Source organism: Lemur catta, chromosome X, assembly GCF_020740605.2.
Source record: "Lemur catta isolate mLemCat1 chromosome X, mLemCat1.pri, whole genome shotgun sequence".
Lineage (NCBI taxonomy): Eukaryota > Metazoa > Chordata > Mammalia > Primates > Lemuridae > Lemur > Lemur catta.
In genome coordinates, this window is record NC_059155.1 from 13,725,342 (window position 1) to 13,746,166 (window position 20,825).

Sequence of the window (20,825 nt, forward strand, 5' to 3'; positions counted from 1 at the left end):
CGGAGCTTGTTAAAATGCAGATTCTAATTCAGCAGCTCTGAGGTGGGGCCTGAGAGCCTACACTTCTAACAAGTTCCCAGGTGATATCTTCTGCAGACCACATTGCAAGTGTTTCTCAAATCAGTTGTTTACCAAAATTACCCAAGGTGCTCATAATATACCAATTCCAAGGCCCCACCCCAGACCAAATTAATCCCAAACTCAAGACCTAAATAGAATATAACTGGTGGTTCTCCACCTCAGCTGCACATTAAAATCACCTGGGGAGATTTTACTAATCCTGATTCCCAGGCCCCATCGTAGACCAATTAAATCAGAATCGCTGGGGCTGGGGCTGGGGCTGGGACTCAGGCATCGTGCAGCCAAGGTTGAGCATGACTGCTCTAGAGTCCAACCGGCTCAACACCTGGCACAGTGGATCCCTTTATAGTAGCAAACAGGTTCCTATAAAATGGCTACCTGGGCTCCCTGACACATAAATCCAAGAGTTCTGATTTTAAATAGTAAAATGCACCTAAAGTTATGTTTTTCTTATATCTTGAACCATATTTCTGTGGACAAACCTGTCTGTACAATGTTCTCTGCAATGGGGTAGGTACTCAAAAAACAGCAACAGTGAAGAATTTGTGTCCATACAGCCTGTTCATATTGACATCCCCCCGACCCTAAAGCATATACATCACTAGAAATTTCTAATAACCTTTCACAGTGGAAGTGTAACTGATGGATCTATAACTTCTAAACCTATAAAAAGCAGATTTAACCAGTTACAGACATTCTGAGAGAAAGGTCCTAGAAAGGGAAAAAAAAACTGTGCTTTTACATATGAGAATGTGAAATTGTCAAAAGCACATCTTCTCGGGGACAAAGACAAGACCTGAAACACACTGCTCATTACACCACACTAATAACTCTGAGGAAAAAAAATCTCAGTATGTCTACTTATGTCTTATGGCACCTAGCATAAAGCCACACTAATAGCTACACAATGCTGTTAAATATGCAAAACAAAGAAAAATGTGTGGTGGTTACTAAGGAACCGTCAAATGACTACAGTTACTCCCCTCTCGTAATCAAGAAATTTTCCTGAATTTTCCACAGTACACCTCAAAATTGAGTTTAAGATAAATGAAAATAAGACACAGTCCTCTTCCCCACTTGGTCATATTCCGTGTCTGCTCTAGTTGTTTTGCAGAAAACATAATACATTCAAGGCCGGCTAAATGATAATAGTTCTTATTTTTCCACCACTGTTTCAACATATCCACAGTGGTCAAAAGTGTGTCTTATTTATCTGTTTAATTCCATGAAAAATCCAGCAGCTAGGGTATCAGAGGAGAACAATATCTAAATACATGTGCAAAGTGGCTACTGATAAAATGATATTTTCAAAAGCATTTTCTGTATGAACTGGTCAAGCCCACTTTCCTTTTAAAATTCTTGTTATAGTCATTGAGTTAACCCAAACTCACTAAAATGTGTGAAAATAGCACCTCCTGAAAGTGTGTTCTCATATGCTTTGGAGCAATGGAGCGTGAATACTAAAACAGCCTTTGCCAAACTCATGTAACAGCTCAAGAACTAAACAAGAGTGAATTTTTGTAGTCCCATGACTTTGCAGAGCCAAGCTAAGTATCATCCCAGGACTAGCTTTAATACATCACAGACATCCAAGAGAAGGCAGAAAAGTCACAAATAAGTGACTCAAGCTAATAAATATTTCATAGATTTTTTTACATGGCAGTCTTTGCAAAATGAATTTTACTTCTTAACCAAAAAAATAATCTGGCTAAGTAAAGGTGTGGACTTAGGATTTAAGCTCCTAAAATTAACACTGTGAAATTTATAAAGATATTTAATTTATTTGACAAAGTGTCCTCCTGGATGCCCTTTCATGCATTTCTCATGAACCAATGCCCAAAGATGAACTAAGTCTAAAAGAAAATGCACAGACCACAGAAGAGTCATACAAAATTAAAGACACTTAAAGTATCAAAGCCAAAGAAAACAATACAAATGCACAATTTCCAGGACCCTGTATTGTAATTTCCATTTTACGTATTAATATTTTTAGTCTAGGCAGAAGTGTTTACACTTATGCAGTAGTCCTGTCCCCTAATCTCCCAAAATGAAAAGAAGCAGTTTAAAAAGAACATCAATTCAGGTATTTATGATATGGAGGACAAGGAGCACTTGTCTTAGCTAGAAAAAGGGTTGATGCCCTTCAGTACTAGTTTCACTGAAATTTTTCTATATTTTTCGTGTTGATGCTAAGTACTCATAATAAAAACAATGATCCTTTTTCCCATTCTGCCCTCTCTTGGTCTTTACATTCTGTCTAGCATTTAACTCAAAGTCAGTTTACACTCAGTTTACGCTCAGTTAAAAAAAAAAAAAAACAAAACATATGCCCCATCTCCCACACATCCAAATGGACAGGAATTAGAATTAACCTGGCTTTTAGCTATAACGATGCTATTTTAAACAATTTCAACCACATATTTGAAGGGTAAAATAATTAAAAGTACAAAACCAGAAGAAACCATAAAAATTCCTACACATTTACTGTTCGACTGTTTGACTATTTTTTAAATTGTCGAGTATAACATAGACTTCTTAAAAGTGAAATCGACACAAAAGCGAATGTACGTTAATGTACAAACGGACAGTGGCTCTGTGGGGACAGCTCTCTTTGAATGAGCTATTACCCAGACGGTGGAATGAAAAAAAAAAAAAAAAAAAAAGGTCTCACTCTTCAAATGTGAGGAAGCCGGCGGTGCGCTCGCTTCACTAGAAACACATTTTAATGGGTATGTTCGGATAAAAATAGGTGGTAAGGGAAAATGTGTTTTAAAAAACCTCCCCCCTTCCATCGGCACAAGGAACCCCGGAGGAAAAGATGGGTAACCTCACAAGCTCCGGAGCTAAGTTCCATCACAAGCAGAACAGAAGTTGGATAGCTGCTATTTTTCACCCTGCAATGGGATAGTAGCTCTCCAAGTGCAAGGTACGCGGGACAGGAATACCGGCGGGGCTTTCACTTGGGGTAATATAAACCAAAGTGAGGAGAAGTCAATACCTGGAGTAATCCAAATCTACAAAATTACCCGGGTGGGGTGGGGGAGTAGTAGGGGGTTGCGAAGTACAGAAGGAAAGGGTAAAAACTCCTGGAAGTTACCGCAAAGAAAAAGCGAACACTTCTGGGAACCACGGGGCCATCCCTTGCAGCAGCACCCTGCTCCAAGTGTGGGGTGCTTGCCTCGGAGGGCAGAAAGCCGCAGGGTGCCCTTACTTAGGTCGAGTGGCTCCGGGGGACCGGACAGCTAGAGGGGTAGGGGCAGACGGCGGCGGGGAGGAGGACTCGCACTTTGCCTCAACTCTGAGTCCCATCCCGAGCGCAAGGGAGAGGGCGGCAGAGGGCACGGTACTCACTAGGGCTCGTTGGTGAACCGGGGGGTCCGGGGCTGCTGGTATCCGTACAGGTGACAGTAGAGCACATCGAAGCAAAAGCAGCACATCTCTGCTGACACCACCATCTTCCGGGAGCCGGGCGATGAGGACGAGGCGGCGGACGATAAGGAGGGCGAGGAAGAGGTGGCGGCGGCCGGGGTAGAAAGTAGAGTCCCCACTCCGCAGCTCGGAGGTGGCGACAGGGAGATCCCCCCGCCGCCGCCGCCGCAGCCCTGGGGGGGAGAGAGGGTATAGCCGCTGCCGCTACCTCCTCCGGCTAGACCGCCCAGCCCGTTGAGCCGCGTACCGGCGCCTCCTAGTCCCAGCTCTCCAGCTCGGCACTGGCTCTCTCCGCTGCAGTGGGAGGAGGAGGAGGCGCCACCACCGCCACCCGAGCCAGAGGGGGGCGAACTGGACAGTTTCTGCTTCTTCACCCCGCAGCAACCCGCCGCCATCTTGGAACGGTCTCCCCCACGCAGCGCTTCCGACCCATAAGTGAGGCGAGCTGACGGCGGGGGCGAGCACGCTGCGGCCCCGGCCGCCGGGGGCGCGCCAGGGGCTCTCAGGGCGCGCGCGCGCCGCTCCCCAGCCCGGCTGCCCGGCCACGCGGCTGCCCCGCGCGCGCCCCCGCCTCGGCGCGCGCCCCGCGCTGTCTCGGCTGGGCGCCTAGAGCCTGTCCCGCCCAACTCGCGCCTCCGATCCGCAGCCCCATCCCAGCCCCGGCCCCAGCTCCAAATCCTGCGGCGGCAGAGGATGGAAGACGGGAAGCCGATTAGAAAGGAAGGTGAAGGAAACAAGAGCGAGACTGTGGAGAATGGGAGCAAGCGGTGGAGGTGGGCACGCCAGGGGAGGAAGGAGGGAAAGGGAAACTAGTGACAAGGGGGGAAGAAAGGAGAAAGTCCAAAGTAAGCATCCAAGTCCCAAAGCACGGCTCGATGACCTCCGGGGCACGTAGTGCTAGTGACACTTGAACACAGTTACGTGGAACCTGAGCCACCCGGCCTCCAATACACTGGTTTCTGAACGTTGGCGTGTGAGCAAGCAGGTGCTCGCTCAGAGCTCCACACCTGAGACCGCCCCTGTAAAGTATGTACGAAGCAGTCGGGGAAATGGTTGTGCTGCGTTGTCTTTAATATCAACCTAAGCACACACCAGGGGGTTTACGAGATTATGGTAGAAAAGCAATACTCTTTCCTTTCCTTATCAACAAATATTCAAGTTCGAGTGAATTTATATATCTTGTACTTGTTTCCCCAACTTTCCCTCCTAGCCCCGTGAAAAAGTTTAAAGGCCAAAAATAAAGTCCTAGCCAATACCTCAGTGGTTCAAAGATGTTAATTGTGCTTTTGGACTTGCAGTGGTGGGCTTTTGGGGGTTTTGTTTTTGTTTTTTGGCTGGGGGAGAAAACAATTAGGAACATATCTGTACTGCACAGATCTTAGAGGTAAATTGGGCAGGTAGTGTACTTAGTCACAAGTTGAAAGGTTTTGTTCACATATATAATTAGTTCTTAATATCCATTTTTGAAATTTCTAAATTAAAAAATGCTTTGATGCATAACAAAAGCAATCCATGTAACCAAAAACATTTGTACCCCCGTAATATTTTGAAATAATAAAAAAAAATACTTCAATGGAGGAGGACGTGTATGATTGAATCAATTGGGCGCCTAAGATGCCCCTTAATAAAAAAATAAAAATAATCAACTGTTAAAATTCATAGAAATGAACCTGATAGAAATAGAAAGTATAAGTTATTTGCATTGTGTCTACACCATGCCAAAACATCTAGACAAAGTCAGGTATCTGCATATTTGGAAACTGAAGACTGATTGATTTTTGTCACCTTTGATCTAAGTGTGTGGGATCTTGCAAATAGGGGGCTGTTCATTCCACTCAGGAAAAAAAAACCAAAAAGAAGTGTATTCATTCAGTAAATATTGAGCCTCTGCACCATACTATGTGCACAACACTGTACTTCTGTTGAAATCCAGGGCATACACAGGAAGTATGCTTCCCACTTGCAAAGAGTTTATGAATTAAGTCAGATATGTTGTCCATAATCAGATAAATAGCTACTATGTATTGAACATTTTTAGGTGCCCAGTATCATGCCTCATCTCACCCCATAATCCTTCAAAATAATATCTTATTTGATCTTCACAGCAATGCTCTGAAGTTGCTCATTTACAAATGAAGCAATTAAACCCCAGCAGTAACTTGGCCAACATCACACACCTAGAAAGTAACAGAGCCAGGATTGGAATGCAGGCATGTCTCATTATAAAAAACCATGCTATTATGCTATAGTGCTTCTCAATAGCAATATATGATAACAAGGTTACTGACGGACAAAAGAGAGTGACATTAAACTGCAGCAGGTGGAACTGAGGTTAAACAAAAATAAAGTTTTTATGGAAAGATTGAGAGACACTAAAATATGTTAACAAAAAAAGATAAGGAATCTCCCCCCTCCAAAATTTTATGAAATAAATCAACTGTCTGGGATGATTAAATGCAGCCTAAAAACAAAAGAGATCGTTTAATTGGTTTGTGATATGTGATTTCATCCTCAAATCTCATCACTGCTAGAACTAACCTTATATTTGAGGCAAATAACAATTCACTGTCAACTACTAGTGGAGTAAAAAAAAATGCCTTAAATTGTTTTCTATGTTGCAGAAGAGAAAGCAGATTGGTTTATTTTGTTTTGTTTTTTAAAGCACCACAACAACTAGTATGTTGTTAGGGTGTTTTGTTTTGTACTTTATCCTTAAATATCACAATCTACCTTTCAATTTGTTTTGAGATTGGATTGAATACATTACCAGGCAATAGGTACAGATTTACTCTTGTTTGAGACTGGATTGAATACAATACCAGGCGATAGGTACAGATTTACTCTTTTTTGAGACTGGATTGAATACAATACCAGGCAATAGGTACCCATTTACTCCACACCCCACTTAAGTGATCACTTCTAGAGTAGAACACCAGAGCCATTTAATGACATCACACAACAATTTAGCACAGGAAGCAAAGTAGGATACCATGGATTGCTGCTTCTGCTAGGGGAATTTAGGAAAGCAGAATGTAATCTCCCAATTTAGAATTTGGCCAGTAGACAAGAGTCTAACGCCCCTACTCTTGTGAAAATAGCAAGGAATCTTTAATAAGCACCAGTAGTCATGTCCTTAGTTCTGCACTACATCTAAAAGACAAAGCTCTATCATGGCTATTGTGCCAGGCTAAGGGACTGATGCAATGGGAAACCCAAAGACAAGGACACCCCAGCTGAATTACAAAAATAGCTTTTTCCCCAAGGATTTTTAATTCCAACTCCAAACCTCATCAGCATAAAGAAAATAGACAAACCCAAATGTGATCATTGCAGAAAAGACATCATTATGTGACCGCTAGGGTTTACTGTCTAAGTACTTTGTTATATTGGCTGCCTAAAAGAGGGGGAAAAAACACTAACCTTTTTCTTTGTGTTAACTTCCCCTGAGCTTGGCTCATCTCCCATACTAACTGTGAGCCTCAAGATGCTTTGTAAATCCTATGGCGAGTCGTGGTGGTAGTGGTAATGCCTCCTTTTAGCCTTTGAGGAAATGCCTCTCCTGGCCTTGTTTACTTGCAAAGTCACCAGCATAGAAATAAACATATTTCATTCAAACAAAAATGAAATCCACAGAACAAATTCTGTGAAAATGTTTCTCTCTTTTTTTTTTACATCTATGCAAAGTGCACACTGGATTGGAAAACTGACCTTGCTCAGGATTCTCTTGACTTGAAGTATAAAGGTCAAAATATGATAGAGCACATGTGTTTCTACCCACTGCTGATACTGGAGTGCAGTGATAATACCCTCCAGAGGAAACATAAAGGTGCCTTCTGCTCTTTGTAACTGACTGTCAAGCTGGGAGCTAAAGATTCCATGTTTCTTTTAGATAAAATAAAGTAAATAGGCCATAGTCTCTTTGTCGACAAAACACATTGAAATTGTAAGCGTTTCTGCTTCTGCGTTTGCCTCTAAATTACTATTAACTAACTCTTGTCAAAGCTTTGTTTCACAACTGTGGAGAAACTACTGGAACAGAGCTTATGCATATTATTCATTATGAGATAAAACTAGAAATTGAATTAAGCCCAATAGTTAGTATATTATCATTGCCTCAGTTTATTCTCATGTTTACAACACAGTTATTTTTCATTTTAGAAAACAAGAATAATTACAATTTCCTGAGGTAGTGAACTTAATGTTGCAAAATTATTTTCTTACGTTTCTGGAGCTGTGGGTGAGATGAGGAAAATTCACATAGTTCATTGAAAAAAAAAAACCCTGCCAATTATGCCTAAACAAGTGTTATTTTTATCTTCTGTCATCAAACTTTCTCAACTGTCATCCTTGAACAACTGCAGAATGTAATATTCTTAGCTACCACTTTGATCTAACCTTGTACACATATAACACATGGTTGTGGTGGTGGAGGTGGTGATCAGTTCCCTTTTATATTTGAGTGAATATGTGAGTAAATACTGGAATTCTTTACCTACTTTTCAATTCAAATTGATCAGTTTTTGTTTTCCTGATTACAAAACAGATCTTTGCCTCCTAAAGAACCATGATCTATCTTGCACACTTTTCTAGTTGTTTCATTTACATCTTCTATTGTCAATTGGAGTGCAAACTAATTGAATGTTGTTTTGCTACCTATTTCTTTGAGACAAGGTTCTATAAAATCTAATGAGATTTAGATATGCTAATATCTACTCTGAATGTGGAAGTATTAATAAGGTTAGTTCATACATTGGAGAGGAAAACTTTTTAGGGAGGAGATAATCAAAAAGAGTATTATTTGGGGTAGTTAGAGGAGTTGTGGGAAACCAAAACATGAAGGTGTCTACTATAGCTTGGAAAATCTTTACTTGACTATTTTTCTCTTTTCTCTCTTTTTAAAAGAATTCATCTACTACTCTCTATGCATATACGGGGGTGTGAAAATGTATGTACTACAACTCAGCTGTGCCTCACCTCCAACCAATATATAAGCTATACAACTAAACTATATCTAAACTATAACTAAAAATATAGTTGTTTTCCTGTAACTAATCTCATTGTGTCCTGAAGCACCTATCCCAGCTGGTTGGAAGCACAGGTTGGGCAGGGTGAGGATTAAAACTGTCAATTAAAATACAAAAGTCTGTTCTGAATTAAAAGTCTCTTTTGTGCAAATATTTGATTTAAAGTTCAAACTCACTTATGGCACTGAGGAGTGGAAATCTGATCCCCATAACTTCTGCGGGATCCTGGTTGAAGTGTAGTTCATTTTGCCTCACTATATCCACTGCTTAAATGTCTACAATTTACAGCTTATTCTCTCAGCATGAGTAATGCACAATGATTTTGTCAGGAAGCTCAGCTGTATCTCCTTACTTACCATTCAGGGTTCCTACCACAGATCCTTGTGGTGTCTCTAACCCTCCAAACTTCGGCCAGATCCACCATCCAGCCTCTGACTTTGGCTATCCACCCCACAGCTTCTTCTCTGGGGCTGTTCACCCCATGCCACAACAACTGCCTGGCAAGTAGGCTGCTGCTTAATCCTCAGCTGCCTTCTGCATCCTCCACAAGATTCCACAAGGAATTCTGGATTTTTTTTTTCATGCCTCTTAATGGGCCTCTAAAACACCCAAGCTGCCATGTGTACTACAGATATCTCACGGTAGCATGTGGCTTCTGTAAGGGACTTGAAATTTCCCAAGCTACACTCTGCTCTATGGTTCCTTCAGACTTCTCTGGTTGTTTCTTTCTTCTTCTTTTTATTGAGATATAATTCACAAAGCATAAAATTCACCCATTGAAGTTTTACAATTCAATGTTTTTTTAGAATCTTCATGTACTTGTGTAGCCCTCAACATGGTCGATTTTGGAACACTTTCACGACCCCCAAAAGAAACTCTGTATCTATTAGCAGTTATTCTTCATTGCTTCCCTCTCCCTGCAGCCACAGGCAACCACTAATCTCCTTTCTGTCTCTATAGATTTACTTGTTCTGGACATTTCCTATAGGTGGAATCACACAACACTTGCCCTTTTCTGTCTGGCTTATTTCACTTAGCATCACGTTTTTGAGGTTCCTCCATGTGGTAGCTAGTATCTACCAGTACTTCATTCCTTTTTATGGCTGAATATAGTATTCTATTATATGGATATGCCACATTTTGTTTACCCATTCATCAATTGACATTTGATTGTTGGCTCTTTTCGGTTATTATGAATAATGCTGTAACGAACATTTATGTACAGGTTTTTGTGCAGATGTATGTTTTAATTTCTCTTGAGTATATACTTAGTGCTGGAATTGCTGGCTTACATTGTAACTCTATGTTTAACTTTTTCAGGAACTTCCAGACTGTTTTCCATACTGACTGTATCATTTTAGAATCCCACCTGCAGTGAATGAGGGTTCCAACTTTCCATATCCTTGCTAACACTTGTTTTTATCTTTTATTATTATTATTATTATTATTATTATTATTATTATTATAGCTTATAGCTATCCTAGTGGGTGTGAAGTGGTATCTCATTGTGGGGTGTTTTTTTTTTAAAAAAATACATTATTTATTTAGTTAGTTTTACTTAAGAATATTATGGGGGTGCAAACATTTTGGTTGCATGAATTTCTTCTGTACAGTTTGAGTCAAAGTTATAAGTGTGCCCATCATCCAGATAGTGTGCATTGTACCCGTTAGGTGTGAATTTACCCATCCCTTCCTCCCCTCATTGCGGTTTTGATTTGCATTTCTCTAGTGACTAACAATGTTGAGCATCTTTTCATGTGCTTATTGGCCATTTTTTAATAACTTTTTTGGAGAAATGTCTATTCAAATCCTTTGCCCATTTGTATATTGAGCTATTTGTCTTCTCATTGTTGAGTTGTAAGTGTTCTTCATATATATTCTGGCTACCAGTCCTAAATCAGGCATATTATTTTGAAACATTTTCTTCTATTCTTTGGGTTGTCTTTTCACTTTCTTCATGGTGTCCTTTGAAGCACAAAAAGTTATTATTTTTGACATAGTTCAACTTATCAGTTTTCTCTTTTGTTGCTTATAATTTTGATAATATATTAAAGAAACTACACCCAAATATGAGGTCATAAAGATTTACACCTATGTTTCCTTTTTAAGATTTCTATAGTTTTAGCTCTTACATTTGGGTCTTTGATCCATTTCGAGTTAATTTTTGTATATAGTGTGAGGAAGGGATCCAAGTTCATTCTTTTGTGTGTGGATAGCCAGTTGTTTTCCAGCACCATTTGTTGAAAAGACTCTTCCTTTTCCATTGAAATGTCTTGGCACCCTTGTCAAAAACCAATAAAAAATAAATGTAAGGATTTATTTCTGGACTCTCTATTTTATTCTATTGATCTATCTGTCTATCCTTATGCTAGCACCACACTGTCTTGATTACTCTTGCTTTACAGCAAGTTTTGAAAATGGGAAGTGTGCATACTCCAAACTGTTCATCTTTTTTCTACATTGCATTTGGCTGTTCTAGGACCCTTTCATTTCCATGTGAATTTCAGAATTATCTTGTCAATTTCTGCAAAGCAGCCAGCTGGGATTTAGATAGGGGTTGCAGTGAATATAGATCAACTTGGGAAGTATTGACATCTTAACAATATTAAATCTTCTAATCCATGAACATAGGATTTTGATCTACTTATTAAGGTCTTCTTAATTTCTTTCAGCAATATTTTATAGTTTTCATAGTACAATTTTGCACTTTTTTGTTAAATTTATTCCTAAGTATTTTATTCTTTTTGATGCTATTGTAGATTGAGTCATTTTGTTAATTTCAGTTTTGAATTATTCACTGTATTAAAAATTGATTTTTTACATCGATCTTGTATCTTGCAACCTAGCTGGACTTGTTCATTAGTCCTAATAGTTTTATATTGGATACTTTTTAGAATTTTCTGTATACAAGATCATATCATATGTAAATAGTTTTACTTCTTCCTTTCCACTCTAGATGCATTTTATTTCTTTTTCTTGTCTAAAACGTCTAGTACAATGTTGAATAGAATTGGTGAAAGTGGACATCTCTATCTTGTTCCTGATCTTGCGGGGAAAGTCTTTTACCTTAGGTATGATGTTAGCTGTGGGTTTTTCATAGATGCCATTTATTAGGTTGAGGAAGTTCCCTTCTATTCCTAGTTTGTTGAGTGCTTTTTTTTTTATCGTAACAGGTTGGATTTTTGTCAAATGCTTTTTCTGTGTCTATTGATAGGATCACGTGATTTTTTGTTCTTTATACTATTGACATTGTATATTACATTAATCAATTTGGGGATAGTAAACCAATCCTGGGGTGAAACTCTCCATCCATCCTTCCAGTCCTGGGACGAATCCCACTTGGTCATAGTGTTTATTTTTATTTTTATTTTTTTATTTCAGCTCTTCATGGGGGTATAAAAGCTCAGGTTAGATACATTATCCTTGTCCCGCCCATCCCCCTGAGTCAGAGCCTCAAGCGTGTCCATTCTCCAGACAGTGCACCTGGCACTCACCATGTAGTCATACCTCCATCCCCTCCCCCCACCCCCTACCTCCCCGAGTCAGCACCTTCAAGCATGACCATTCCCCAGACGGTGCGCAACGCACTCATCATGTAGGCATACACCCATCCCCTCCCCCCACCCCCACCCCTGCCTCAGTCTGATATCCAGTTGGTATCCTTCCCCGATGTGCATTTAGGTGATGATCAGGGAAACCAATTTTCTGGTGAGTACATGTGATGCTTGTTTTTCCATTCTTTGGATACTTCACTTAATATAATGGGTTCCAACTCTCTCCAGGAGAACCAAAGAGATGTCATATCACCGTTATTTCTTATAGCTGAGTAATACTCCATGGTATACATATACCACAGTTTACTAATCCATTCGTGGATTGATGGGCACTTGGGTTGTTTCCACATCTTTGTGATTGTGAATTGTGCTGCTATAAACATTCGGGTACAGGTGTCTTTGTTATAGAATGACTTTTGTTCTTCTGGGTATATGCCCAATAATGGGATTGCTGGATCGAATGGTAGGTCTACTTGAATCTGTTTAAGGTATCTCCATAATGCTTTCCACAGGGGTTGCACTAGTTTGCAGTCCCACCAGCAGTGTATGAGTGTTCCTGTCTCTCCGCATCCACGCCAACATGTGTTGTTTTGGGATTTTTTTTTGATAAAGGCCATTCTCACCGGAGTTAAGTGGTATCTCATTGTGGTTTTGATTTGCATTTCCCTGATGACTAGGGATGTTGAGTCATAGTGTTTAATCATTTTTGTATGCTGCTGGATCCATTGACTGGCATTTTTTTGAGGATTTTTACATCTATATTCATTGGAGATAATGGCCTGAGTTTTCTTGTGGTGTTTGTTGTCTGGGTTTGTTATCAGGATAATACTGGTCTCATAAATAAGTTGGGAAGTTTCCTTCCTCTTCTATTTTTTTTTTTTTTGGAAGAGTTTGAGAAGGATTTGGTGTTAATTATTTTTTAAATGTGTGGTAGAATTTACCAGTGAAGCTACCTGGTCCTGGGCTTTTCCTTGTTGGGAGTTTTTAAAATTACTGACTCAATCTATTAATAGTTACTTGTTATAGATCTGATAAAACTTTCTCTTTCTTTTTGAGTCAATTTTGGTAGCTTGTGTGTTTATAGGAATTTGTTTATTTCATTTGGGTTATCTAATTTGTTGTCATACAAATTGTTCATAGTATTCTCTTACAACCTTTTTTATTTTTGTAAGGTCTGTAGTAACGTCCCCTCCTTTCATTTCTGATTTCGATAATCTCAGACTTCTCTGTCTTTTTCTTGGTCAGTCTGACTAAAGCCTTGTCAATTTTGCTGTTCTTTTCAAAGAACCAAGTTTTAGTTTTATTACTTTTCTCTATTGTTTTTCTATTCTGTATCTCATTTATCTCTATTTTAATCTTTATTTTTTTCCTTCACTTTTCTTTGTGCTTGGTTTGCTCTTCTGGTTTCCTAGGAGGCAAGTTAGGTTATTGATTTGAATTATTTCTTTCTTTTTAATATAGGTGCTACAGCTGTCAATTTCTCTCTAAGCACTACTTTAGCTGCATCCCATAAATTTTGATATGTTGTGATTTTGTTTTCATTCATCTCAAAGTATTTTCTAGTTTCCCTTGTGAGTTTTTTGACCTATTGGTTATTTAGGAGTGTGTTGTTTAATTTTCACATATTTGTGAGTTTCCCAAATTTCCTTCTGTTATTTATTTCTGATTTCATTCCATGGTGATAAACAATATATTTTGTATGCCTTCAATTTTTAAAATTTTTTGAGGCTTGTCTTATGGCCTAGCATATGGTCTGTCCTGGAGAATGTTACCTGTGCACTTGAGAAGATTATATCTTCTGCTGTTATTGGGTAGAATAACATACGTTAGGTCTAGTTGGTGTATAGTGTTGTTCAAATCTTGTTTCCTTATTGAAATTCCAGTGTAGATCATGCATAGCCATGATAAAGCATTTGGCTTTTATTCAAAGAGAAATGGGAATACATTGGAGAGTTTAATAAGATCAGTTTTGCCACTATGTTGAGAATGTAATGGAGGAGAACAAAACAGAGATAAGGAGATCAGTCAGAAGACATCTGTAACTCAGGATATGCCTGGGCCTAAGTGTTAGCAGTTAAGATGAAAAGAAGCGAGAGATTCTATATAAATTTTGGAAATAGAGTTAACAAGACTTACTGATAGATTTCTTGCTGAGGTGAGGAAAAGGAAGGTGACTAGATTTCTGGTTTAAGTAACTGATAATGACATATTGAGGTGGAGAACATAAGGACAAGAGCAGGTTCAGAGGATATCAAAAGTTCTTGACATAATAAATTTAAGGTGTCTGCTAGATATGAAAATGGAGATGTCAAGTAGGTAAACACATATATATGTCATGAGCTCAGATGAAAAGTCTCGAACTAGAGAAATAAATTTGACAGTTAGCATATAGATAGTATTAGAAGCCATGGTCTAGAGAAGATGACATAGAGATGTAATATAAAGAAAAAAGAGAAGACCAGGATTGAACCTTGAGGGTAGGGCAATATTAGAATGAATCTGCCAAGGAAACTAAACAAGAGTAGCCAGTGAGGTAGGGGGAAAGCCAACAGAGTATTGTGTTGCAATATCCAAAGAAGAAAATCTTTTAAGAAAGAGGAATGGTTAATGATGTTAAATGCTACAGGGGGCTCAAATAAAATGAGAATAGAGAAGTGTCTATTGGATTTTGCCATATGGATGTTGCTTGTTGCAATAATATGAGTAGTTTCATTGGGTGTTGGGGCCAGAAGTCAGACTGAAGTGAGTGGAAAGGTGAATGGTGAGGAATTGCAGATAGTGTGTACAGACAACTCTGTTAAAAGATCTGGCTCCAAAGAAAACAGAGAAATGAGATAGTAGCTGGAGAGGACTGTTGGGTCAAAGGAGGTCTTTTATTTAATCGAGGATAACTTCTAGAGATATCATAAGTAGTCATTATTGCCATCATTAGTATTATTTCTTTGATGGTCATCATTACAGTCTTCAGTGAAGTAGACCTACAAGTAATTCTTGGCCAGACACAAATACGGAGATCTCAAAGCATCAATTATTATTCTTTTCTGTTCTCACAAATAGGGAGATCAATATTACAGGACCAGCCAGGGAAGAAAGAACTGAGCTGGATTGAAATGATGAGCATGGAAGAAGACAGGCAATAAGATGCCTGGGTTTTGGTGCTTTTGATGCTGTTTGTAGAGTGATGGTGTGAGAGAAGTAGACAGTTGAAAAACAAAGAAGAAGGATGTTAATTTTATAAATCAACTTGATTAACCCCTGTAATATTCTGAAATAAATAAATAAATAAACAAACCTTAGGGTTCCAGTGAAAATTTTGATGTCATATTTTTACTGCTTCAGCAAACTTTTGCTCTCCAGAATCACAACAGGGCCTAGTGATTGCTTTGGGCATAGCTTGGCTGGGGCTGTAGCAAACATCTATTCTCAGGCCTTTAGCATATCATCCATTCATTGCACAACTTCAAGCAAGTTACCTAACCTCATTTTCCTTATCTCTCAAATTGCATATCAGTATGTACCTCATAAAATGGTTGTAAAGATTAAATAAAAGAATGTGTCTAAAGTGTTCAGCAAGCTGGATGCAGTGGGTCATGCCTGTAATCCCAGCTACTCGGGAAGCTGAGGCAGGAGGATTGCTTGAGCCAAGGAGTTCTAGGCTGTAATGAGCTATGATCATGCCACTGTACTCCAACCAGTCTGGGCAACAGAGTGAGACTACATTTAAGAAAAAAAAGTTCAGTTGGCCACACCCTTGGTATTCTCTAACCTGAACACAGTGGGAGGGGGGCAGGGGGTGAGGGGTGAAATGTTACCTATTGGGTACAATGTACACTATTTGGGTGATGGATACACTAAAATCCCAGTCTTCCCCACTATACAATATATCCGCATAACAGAAAAACACTTGTACTCCCTAAATCTATTGAAATAAAAAAAGAAAGTGCTTAGCATAGTGTCTGTATTAGTTAGGTAGACTAAGTGCTCTAAAAAGTAGGCCCAAAGATGTAATTGCTTAATTAAACAAAACTCTATGTCTTACTCACCTAACAGTTCTAAATCGGCATTCCTCCATTCCTCTCAGTCAGATGGCTCATCCCATGGGGTCATTCAAAGACCCAGGCTAATTCCATTTTGTGACTTTGTCATCTCATGAGCCTTGTTGCCATCCAGCTGGCAGAAGGGAATGCAAAGTGTGGAGGTATACTCACTTTTTTTAAAAGCCCTAGCTGAAGTGGTACTCATAACTTTTGTTTACTTGCATTGCCTAAAAGTTAGTCCCATGGTTCTACCTAACTGCAAAGCAATCTAGGAAATGTAATCTAGCTATTTACCTAGATAAAGAAAGGGAGAATAGAATGGGAGGAGAGGACATGTAGCAGTCTATGCTACACACCTCAGTTTCCTTATCTCCTAAATGGAAATAATGCCATTTTCCTTGTAGGGTTATCATAAAGACTAAACGAGGTCATATTTATAACATCTTTATCATACTGTCTGACACAAAGTAGTCATTCTATAAATATTAGCTGTTATTATTTTCGGGACCTTTCGGTCTGGACAAATTCCTCAAGCAATGGAATTTTTCTTTGATGGCTATTTTCTTCATTTAAAGCTAATTTTATTAAGTGTTTACCATATACCAGGCTGTGCTAAGGACTTTTTGTGTAGTATATTATTTTGTCCTCACAATAGCTCTCTGAAGCTGGTATGATTATCATCATTCCAGTTTTACAGATGAGAAAATCAAGACTTAGATAGCCTAACTAACTTGCCCAAGATCGTACGGGTAGTAAATGACAGAGCCACTACAAGACCAGTTCTGCCTGTTCTGACAAATCTATCCCTAACTATGTTCTATACTGTCTTGTTGAAACTGTTTTCCTTTGACAAGCCTGCTTCTCTCATGACCTTCCTAAATGGAAGACTTTTATAACCTCATTATCCCTACAGGTTGGGCATACCTAATCCAAAAATCTAAAATCTGAAATGCTCCAAAATCTGAAAATTTTTGAGAGTCAACATGATGCCGCAAGTGAAAAATTCCACACCTGACCTCATGTGACAGGTTGCAGTCAAAATGCAGGCACACACATACAGCTTATTCAACATCCCCAAGGGATAAAAAGACCTTCCCAGCCCCCTTCAGCTGTGATATATCTTTTCCACACATGCCCAGATTCCCCCACACAAACACATCCACAGTGTAATAAAATGGCAAATATGTAGACCAGACGTGCCAATGGCAGGTTCCCTACAATGCCCTACATGGGCAAAGACCTATGTGCATTACTCACTGTGTGTTTATGCTTATCCTCTGCCCTGTGGTGTAAAGATATTGTTGAAAATGTCAAAAGGGCGGGCAGATAACCCTATGGGTGACAATGATAAGAAAAAGAGGAAGCATTTATGGTTATCTATAGTACAGAAAGTCAAGCTATTGGAGAAACTGGACAATAGTGTAAGTATGAAATTTCTTATAGAAGACTATGGTGTTGGGATGACCGCCATATATAATCTGAAGAAACAGAGCGATAAACTGTTGAAGTTCTGTGCTGAAAGTGATGAACAGAAGTTAGTGAAAGATTTTTTAAAAACTGAATAAAATTAAAAATGAAGATCTTTATCATGTATCAAAAGAGTGGATCCATCAGTATCACAGTGAACACATACCACATAATGATATGGTGATCATGAAAAAAGCAAAATTCTATCACAATGAACTGAAAATTGGAGAAAACTATGAATATTCCACAGGCTGGTTGCAGAAATTTAAGAAAAGACATGGCACTGAATTTTTAAAGATTTGTGGTGATAAAGCACTTGCTGATCATGAAGCAAAGGAGAAATTCATTGACCAGTTTGCCAAAGTTGTTGTTGATGAAAATCTGGTGCCAGAACAAGTCTATAATGCTGATGAAACATCACTATTTTGGTGTAATTTCCCCAGAAAGACACTGACTACAGTTTATGCAATGTACTTTCCGCCAAATGTGACTTCATTAATTCAGCCATGTAACTAAGGTATGCTTACATCAATGAAGAGTAAATATAATAACACTTTCTTGAGCAGCATGCTAGTAGCAATGAACAGAGGCATGTGTGTAGAAAGTTTTCAAAAGGAGTTTAGCATGAAGGATGCCATGTATGCTGTTGCCAACACTTGGAACATAGTGACAAAAGACACTGTTGTGCATGCCTGGCATAACTTCTGGCCTGTGACTATGTTCAGTGATGATGACAAACAACGTGGTGACTTTGGAGGATTATGTATGTCAAGTGAGATAAAAACAATGTCTGACCTCCTTACATATGCAAAAAAATATACCTTCAGAGTCCATCAGTAAGCTGGAAGGCACACCATGTGTTTGTGCCACCCTTTTCTAATTTCTCTCTACTGTCATCTCCCAACCTCTAGATTACTCCCCTCCATTTGCCAGGGATTCTTGCCCCTAGCTTAGAGTCTTCAGCTCCTCTTACAAGCCTGAAGAACTTGAACATCAATAGGGATGACTCTTCTACATCCTGACTCCAGAGTTCCTTGATCTACTCCAATATCTTTAGCTCATGCAATTCAACATTCATTTGCTGAGCATCTATCTGTGCCAGACCCCACAATGAGGATGTAGAGATGAGTAAGATGGTTTCCTATCCTGTAAGGGCAAACAAACCAGTTTAGAGTAAGATTAAGACTTATAAGCAAATAATTAAGAGGACTCTACCCATTTTAGGACCCCACTCACATGGTCACACTATAAATATTTCCTTCATTTAGAACTGTTTCATATATAAACTCTTTAATTTAAAAAATCCATGCAGATCAAAAACTCCTATCTACCTCTCACTACCTCATGCCCATTAAATTGCTTTGTGATTTCATGTCTTTTTGACCTTGATGTCCCTAGACCCTTCTTTATTCTCCAATCTTCCAGATAGCCCCTCCTTGTCCCACCTCCACTTTACCCCCTTCCTTGCTCAGCTTGATCCCATTACCAGTCTTTTTGCCTACATTTTCACTAGGTTCCTCAATTCCCTCATACTCATTACCTTCAACCACATCTGCTCTGCCAACCCCTAATCCTGGATCAACTTCACCATATATTTTCTTTGGATTTATTTTGTTGTTATTTTTGTAGCTCTTTAAGATGGATGCCTAGCTCTTTCATTTTCAGCCTTTTTATTTCCTTTTCAAATATAAGCATTTCAGGCTATATATTTCCCTGTAAGTACTGCTTTAGTTGCATCCCACAAGTTTTGATAGGTAGAATTTTCATTTCAGTTCAAAATGTTTTATATTTCCAATATGATTTCTTCTTTGACCTATGGTTTATTTAGAAATATGTCTTAAAAATTTCAAACATATGTGGTTTTTCTAGTTATCATTTTGTTGTTGATTTCTGGCTTCACTGCATTTTGATTGTAGAACGTCATTTGTACTCTTTCAATTCTTTGCTTTATGACTCAGTATAATGGTCAATTTTGGTGAATGTTCTCTAGGGGCTTGAAAAGAATATGTATTCTGTAATTGTTGGGTTCGATGTTCTATACTCTATTAATTCAATTTTGTTAATTGTGTTATTCAAATCTATATTCTTATTGATTTTTGTGGTCTATTTATTCTATCAATTACTGAGAGATAAGTTAAAATCTCTCATGATTATGAACTTGTCTATTTTTCCTTGTACTTTTGTTAATTTTTGCTTTATTTATTTTGCGGTTATTATTAGGTTAATGCAAATTTAACATTTTTGTATCTTTTTGTTGTATTGGATTTTTATTTTAAAAAAAGACCCTCTACATATTTAGTAGTGAATTTTTGCTTCAAATCTATTTCGTGAGGTATTAAAATAGCAGTACCAGCTTTCTTTTAGTTAGTATTTGTGTGATATGTCTTTTTCCATCCTTTTACTGTCAATCTTTCTGTATCTTTATACTTCAATTGTAAACAGCATATGGTTGGATTTTGAAAATTCCGTCTGACTATCTTTTAACACAAGCATTTAGTCTATTTGTATTTAAATATAATTACTCATGCATTTGGATTCAAATCTATCTTATTTTGAACTTCCTATTTGTCTTGTGTATGGTGCCTTATTTAGTTGTATGCTTTGGATTTTAATTAAGATCTTCCTCATTTCTTTGGAAAATTATTTGTGGGAATACGATGAGGGTAGGTTCCAGCAGTGAGGGTTTGCATTCTGCCAGGTGCTTGGTGACACTACCAGTCTGAGTCTACTTTAAACTAAATTCTGAGCTTGAGGTATTTGGAAGCACCTAGGTAATGAAAATTTAGTTTACAAATCTTTATTAGATGAAATTGTGTTTACAATGTCTCAGGACAGGTGCCCCCTTCCCTCCACTCAGTACCATAGCTGCTTTCCTCGAAGTCGTGTGTGTGTGTGTGTGTGTGTGTGTGTGTGTGTGTGTGTGTGTGTGTGTGTTTAGGGGGTTATTTTTGGTTCACCGGTATGCTGATGATTTAGCTCTTTCTCATTGCAGTCTTATCTGGGGAGGAACATTATTAGACATTCCACCTTGGATAGGCCCTTTGCTTTGTCTTTTCACATCCCTTATGGGTTTTTCTCTGAGGCTTAAATTAGGTTCAGTGAACATTCTCAGAGAAGTAACTTCATATCTCTGCCTTCACTTAGATCTGGGCTTATAATTCCTTACTATCTTTCCAGCTTTTTAATACCTTTAGGAAAATGCTTGTTGCATTTTATTCAGTGTTTTGAGTTGT

At 38.7% G+C, this 20,825-nt stretch overlaps 1 protein-coding gene across 1 annotated transcript in view; it reads right to left on the reverse strand.

The window, feature by feature from the left end:
- AMMECR1 (AMMECR nuclear protein 1) overlaps positions 1 to 4,067 on the reverse strand; it is a 111,453-nt gene extending 107,386 nt beyond the window's left edge. Inside the window, exon 1 of the mRNA XM_045538924.1 lies at positions 3,433 to 4,067. Within this exon, the coding sequence (XP_045394880.1) occupies positions 3,433 to 3,905 (473 nt within the window). The 5' untranslated portion in view covers positions 3,906 to 4,067. The remainder of the gene's footprint in view (positions 1 to 3,432) is intronic.
- Positions 4,068 to 20,825: the final 16,758 nt, after the last annotated feature.